This window comes from Amphiura filiformis, chromosome 5, assembly GCF_039555335.1.
Source record: "Amphiura filiformis chromosome 5, Afil_fr2py, whole genome shotgun sequence".
Taxonomy (NCBI): Eukaryota; Metazoa; Echinodermata; class Ophiuroidea; order Amphilepidida; family Amphiuridae; genus Amphiura; species Amphiura filiformis.
Window position 1 is genome coordinate 30,646,258 of NC_092632.1, and position 6,552 is coordinate 30,652,809.

The window sequence follows — 6,552 nt, forward strand, 5'->3', positions numbered from 1 at the left end:
GCATTGAATAGAACACATCAACTTTATTTTGTGTATCACAACACTCAAGAACCTCATGCCAATCTTGATCCTGAACCCACTGACCAAAAGCACTCATGCCAGATTTCTGCAAAGGGCGTGACTTGTTGATCTTAAAAGTATTTTTGTTTTGGCCTGAAACTGGGGTTTCCACAAGACACAAACATGATCACTAAACCCCAAGGGTGACATTGGAATGGGTTTATTATACCGAGTTTTAAGTGCATGGTTAGTGAGGATTAAATCAAGTGTGGCATCACCACGAGTAGGGAAATCAATTAGTTGGCTCAAGTCATTACCCCTAGTAACAGGATATATGTTCATTCGATTAAAATCGCCAAGAATCACTATGCCAATTTCAGGATATTTGGTACGCAGTAGATCAATGCTTTGGATCAAATGTTCCTCCAGCAGATTTTGATATGGTGAATCAGTGGTGATGTATACTGCGCATACAGCGATTGCAGAGATACCTCGTGGGAGTCTATTTGGTCGAATTTTCACCCAGATACATTCTAAATCATTAGGGACCTCGATGTAATCAATGGCTGACGCAGGCAAAGAGTCTCTCACATACACCGCAACCCCACCTCCACGCATATTGTCTCTGCTTTTAGTAAACAGTACATACCCAGAGATGTTTAACTGGTTTTCTTGAAAGCTGGATTTGAACCATGACTCTGTTATCACACCCACATCGACACAATGCTGTTCAAAGATGATTTTTGCTTCATCAAATTTGTTCATCAATGATTGTGTATTACTGAGAAAAATGTTTGGTAACTCAACCTGAGATGATTGCGTAGGCTGAGATACATTGTCAGGATTGTGTTGTGGTTGATTGCGCACTGTTGGCACAGGAATCAATATTTGTGGCCGAAAATCAACAGTGCTACTGTTGGCATTCTGTTCATAGCAAGTACGGTTCCTGTACAACACAGGATTTGTTTCCTTATATGTACACCTCCTCTACGTCCACGGTGTTGAATGCCTAATGTTTTAATAGTTTCATAAGTCTGATTGGAAACCCTGCCTCTGTTACTGGGCTTAAAAGCTCTAAAAGTTGCTTGCGACTGTACCTTATCACGCTTTCATGATCATGATCGGGTATGTAGTTCTCATTTTGATGTTGGAAGGAACTGAAGCTATGTTGAGTGTTAGTTATTGCATCAGTGGGATTCACAAGTTCATTAAGCAGTAAGCTTATATCAATGTTGTTGCAAGGCTGCAAAATTCTGCACCGTAAATCGGCGGTCTCAAATTCAGCATCGGTGTCAAAAACTGGAGCATTTTCAGCATAGTGCTCATTCAGGTACTCACATATCTTTTGATAGAAGTCAACTTGGTACAGGTAAACAAGACTGGTAAACAGCACAAAAGACACAAAATGAGGAAAAACAGAGAACAAAATCATTGTACCGGCGTCAGCTAAACAGCGCCATCTTATTATAGCAAGCAATGTTTGATATACGTACTATTTTTGACGGCTAGCTATTCAGCCCCAAACCCAACATAGTTGTCTTCAAATTCAACTTCATTCATGAAAAATAGCATACGAGGCACTTCAGCGCGTACTCGAAGGGGATAATAGAGACATTGCGATTTTCCAAACGCAGCACGTGGAACGTACGTTTTCGCGTACGTTTTTACGTAGTTAATACGGTGTTAAATATTGCTAGTCTCGGTTCCAGACTGGATTGTGCTCATTCGTCACGAAGGAGAACAAGACAGCTAGAATAAAGACTATAATATTTGATCTAATCTAACAGCTTCTAACCTAGGTCGATAGAGGGCATAGTGATTGAAAAAATAACAGTGAGCTGAGTCTCTGTCTAAATTCAAACAGACCGCTTTTGATTTTGATTAAACCTAATTGTTTTTTGTGCTCCTCAAATATTATAGTTGCCCAAAAACATATATTTTGGTAGATTAAAGATCACTACATACATACATTATGACTTTACTTTCAAAATTCGTCCTGAAAATTGGGCGCGTTGCGTGGACTTAGACATGAGGTAAAATCAGCATATTTCAATGTAGCATCTGCGTTTTTATTCTACGTTGGAATTCAAAATGGGAAATCGCAATGTCATTAGATTAACGCAAAGCATCACACACATTTCAATGGGCAATCTCTGCGTGTGAATATTTTTAACACATCGCTGTACCTTTATTATAATGATTTGTTACAAACAAAAAGGATCATAATAATAATTAGACCTTCCTTCATATGTTCATTATCTTTGACTGTCTTTAACATATTGTGAAATGGACAAATTTTGTACATTTTCAACGATGTATCTACGTCGATTTCGCACGTGGAATATCTTCAAAAATAACTAAATACGTGACCTCGCTTCGATACAGGAGAGTGGTTTTGAATAGATAACGTACGTCCGATGTCTACGTTTGGAAATTGCAATGTCTGGTAATCAGAATTTGAATACCAGGAATGTCCTTCTGATATCAAATAATTTTGATTTTGTTGTTGAAATTTTCAATAATTTGCCATAAAATTTGCATTATTCAAATTTTATGGCAAATTATTAAAATTTGATATTTTTGATATTTGACATCAAAGTAAACTTTATGAATCTAATGATATGTACTTTATAGCTGGGATGAAAAGCCGACCATCAATTGAAGATATAGGCTACATATTTTCCCCAAAAGACCCATGAAAAAGTTGGATGACATCTCCCATTCACCCGTGTGTGGTGAATTGACTTCGTAATAATCACACACTCAACACTCATAACTAAATACGTGACCTCGCTTCGATACAGGAGAGTGGTTTTGAATAGATAACGTACGTCCGATGTCTACGTTTGGAAATTGCAATGTCTGGTAATCAGAATTTGAATACCAGGAATGTCCTTCTGATATCAAATAATTTTGATTTTTGTTGTTGAAATTTTCAATAATTTGCCATAAAATTTGCATTATTCAAATTTTATGGCAAATTATTAAAATTGATATTTTGATATTTGACATCAAAGTAAACTTTATGAATCTAATGATATGTACTTTATAGCTGGGATGAAAAGCCGACCATCAATTGAAGATATAGGCTACATATTTTCCCCAAAAGACCCATGAAAAAGTTGGATGACATCTCCCATTCACCCGTGTGTGGTGAATTGACTTCGTAATAATCACACACTCAACACTCAAGGGTATAGGCCAACTGCACGTATCCACTCCTTTCGAAAGCCGTATCTTACTAAATTAATATAAATTTGAATATGCTATCTTTCATATTTCATGCAAAAAAATTATAAAAATTAAAAAACGACCCAGGTGCCGATGTAATTTCAACCAAGCATTTCACTGTTTCGTAATGAATCAAGGCTGTGGATGGTGGCGTGCTACCATTCATACTACAGTAAAATATCAAAGTCACTCGATAGTATCGACCTTAAGGTATATTCGAGCCAAATTTGGACATCATCCGGCTATTTTCCCTTGATGTACCATGCAATATTCATAAATATTGGTCATAATGCCCATATTTATAAGCAAGTGCGCCAGAAATTCCGTGTCATTTTATGACACGGAAAACAGCTAGCTTCTCTTTTGATGTTTACTGGGGTATGTAGAGTGTGGCCTTCAACACGTAAAATTGGGAAGGCTATAGCATAACAAAGGTTTAGTTCCCGATACACTATGGAGCAAGGAAAGGGGTTATTTGCATAGTAAATACACTAGGCCCCTATTAAATCCTTTTCTAGCGCATTTGTGTATACATGATATGTCATGAGGCCAATGGTGCTCCAATTGTATTGGCTGTGGACGGCGAGATGTAAATTGTAATTAGGTGATGATGTCACAGCTCATTAGAGTTTGTCACTCGGTCTGTGGCAACTTGTTGTAATGCTACATTTTTTGGGTGTTTTAGGACAAAAATCTATATCTTCAATACTGAGTACCTTAATCTTAAGGATTCGGATAGCAACGTTTGCACGGTATTTTTTGTGGGACCTGAGAGCACATCAGACATATCGAATTGCATTCTGAATAAGAGGAATATCCTTCTGATATCAAATGATTTTGATTTTTTGAAATTCGCGATATAATACACATTTTATGGCAAATGATTAAAAATTGATATTTTTGAAAGTTAAGAAGCTCGAAGTAAATGGTATAAATCTAATAATATGTACTTAAAGTGAATGTAGCCCGGGGGGGGTTCTTCGAAAAATTTTGTACGGGGGTGTGCCACGCAGACTTTCGGATGCTGACTTTCTCTATACCTACTTTTTGCTGTTTTTGCTACCCATCAGTATACCAATTTTCAAGAAAAAGCACCCAAAAAGCACCCAAATTTGCCATAATTGGGCGCTTTAAGTGCAATTTTTCCAAAATGCGCCCAATTGGGCGCATTGGTCTCCGCTGATAACCCACCCATCGATATACCAAAATTGCTGAAAAGGTACCCCAAAACCGTGGCACATCCCCGTATACCTTCAACCAGGAAGAACCCCCCCCGGGGAATGTAGCTAGGATGAAAAGACATTGTGACCATTGAAGATATAGAATTTTCCCCAGTAACTGACATCATGTTACTGATGTTATAATGCTGAACATCAAGCGCACTGATCATGTCAGAAATGAAAGGAAATGATCTATACAACCACAACACTGAGCCTCTTATCAACTCTGTCAAGTCACTACGATTCCTGGGACATAATGCAGGAAGATGAACGCTGCATGAGTTAAGACCTCTACACCCCATTGCATGGCAAATGAAGATCTGGAAGGCAAAGAACACGGATCGTTGTACATGGAGAAACTTTGTAGTCGCCTGCTTCGCAGCCAAATGAAATGAATGAAGTTGTTTACCATCATATCCAAATGATGCACTTGTCGGTTGTTACACGTGTATCTTTCTACATATATCTAGGAATAAATACCAGACCTGAATCTGAAGTGGCAGTTCAATTTATTAGCCCAAATCTTCATATTTTTAAGTATACAGAACTAACATTCGCATGTCATAATAGCTAGAATCGTAGCCTTTCAATCCCCAGATCCCGTGTTGGAAACCTTTACTCGTGAGGATGCTATTCGTCGAGGATGCTAAGTATTATAACTTCTCTTTCAATAGATCCATAGGATTGTTCCCGTAATCGGTTTTCTTGAGCCATTCTGCTACCTTCTTGTGAGCTATGATCTTCTTGAACAGAGCCGCCATCTTTGGAAAGCCAGTAAATGAGTCCTTCATGAAACATTCAGCGAAGTCAAAAGCAGCGAAATATAACAGGTCCGCAATTGTTAGCTGTGAGAAAACACGGTTAATAAAATCTTCAATAAGAATTTCCGAACAATATAATAATTCGTTATTTGTAGTATTTTGGATGCGAAAGATATTGTAAGTTTGATATTTTAGACAATCGTAATCAACCTGGTTTCTCGTCCCTGAATAGGTACGATACATATCAGGTATAGGCCTATCATAGTATACAGTACTTATACTCATAATGTGGAATATAATACTACTCCCTAACATGTCTATAGTCCATTTTGCTTCCTGGAGAGAGTGACGTCAGTACTTTGTCGCGTTACGACGCGTGTGTACTGATGTACCGCCTGTGATCGGGCGTGTAAACACGCCAGTTTTTGAGTCAACGCGCGCGATTTAATACTAGACTACTCCCACTGGAGCACTAATATATATTGTACGCATACTATCGCCATGTAACAGCAGCGGCTTATGCATTCTTAAGTTTTTTCCCTTGAGTTGTTACATTGGTTTTACATGTGGGACTATATCAATTATGAGACTTATTTGAAAAAGAATTGCATTAAAAAGTAAAATATAAGATATTATAACAAGTAGAACGTGTATGAAAGATTACCTCATCGCGTACAAAATAACCATCCGTACTCTTGTTCATCTCGTATAACGTCTGTAACTTGCTGAGTAAATCTGGTACAACCACCTCCACGTAATTCTGTAAAACGTCTTTTTTCTACGGAATGATTACAATGTGTTGTATAACATTAGTGTGCAATTTATGTGCGTAGCATGGGACCCAACGCGAGGGGGGGGGGGTTCTTGAGTTTGGATTAGGTATAGGGATTAGCGACTGGGATTCCGAGAATATACCACAAAATATATCAATATGACGAAAACATTACCCCCCCCCCAAAAAAAACCACACCAAACAACCCACTAATTTTATAGAAATTGGCAAACATTTGCTAAAACTTTTTTGCTAAAACAATTTTAGAAACACATCTCTAAATCAGTTTTCCGAAAATATCGACCCAAAATCTAAAGATGCACCCACATCTACCACACATTCCTGTTCCCAACTTTCTACTAAGACCCCCTCCATCAGAGTAAAATAGGGGGCAATCTCCCTCAGGGCATATATGTACTTACATGTAATTAATATGACTTACTTCCTTTTTAAACCTCTCTTTGTCAAATTCTCCCGGTCCTTGATATGTATACACAAGCCCAGCTTTTTCCACGACTTCGTCACAAACATCCATTACGCAGTCAATCTGGGCGCCTTCTATATTACT

At 38.0% G+C, this 6,552-nt stretch overlaps 1 protein-coding gene across 1 annotated transcript; it reads right to left on the reverse strand.

Moving 5' to 3' along the window:
- Positions 1 to 5,088: 5,088 nt before the first annotated feature.
- LOC140151851 (uncharacterized) lies at positions 5,089 to 6,552 on the reverse strand. Its single transcript, XM_072174175.1, has 3 exons — positions 6,427 to 6,552; positions 5,877 to 5,990; positions 5,089 to 5,296 (listed from the first exon to the last, which is right to left on the reverse strand). Exons 1-3 carry the CDS (start codon positions 6,517 to 6,519, stop codon positions 5,105 to 5,107), a joined length of 399 nt encoding a protein of 132 aa, XP_072030276.1. The 5' UTR covers positions 6,520 to 6,552; the 3' UTR covers positions 5,089 to 5,104.

Coding starts and splice junctions, on each gene's coding strand:
- LOC140151851 (XM_072174175.1), bottom strand. CDS start 6,519: ATGGATGTTTGTGACGAAGTCGTGGAAAAAGCTGGGCTTGTGTATACA. Junction 5,991..6,426: donor AAGAGAGGTTTAAAAAGGAA/GTAAGTCATATT, acceptor ATCATTCCGTAG/AAAAAAGACGTTTTACAGAA. Junction 5,297..5,876: donor GTTATTTTGTACGCGATGAG/GTAATCTTTCAT, acceptor GTTTTCTCACAG/CTAACAATTGCGGACCTGTT.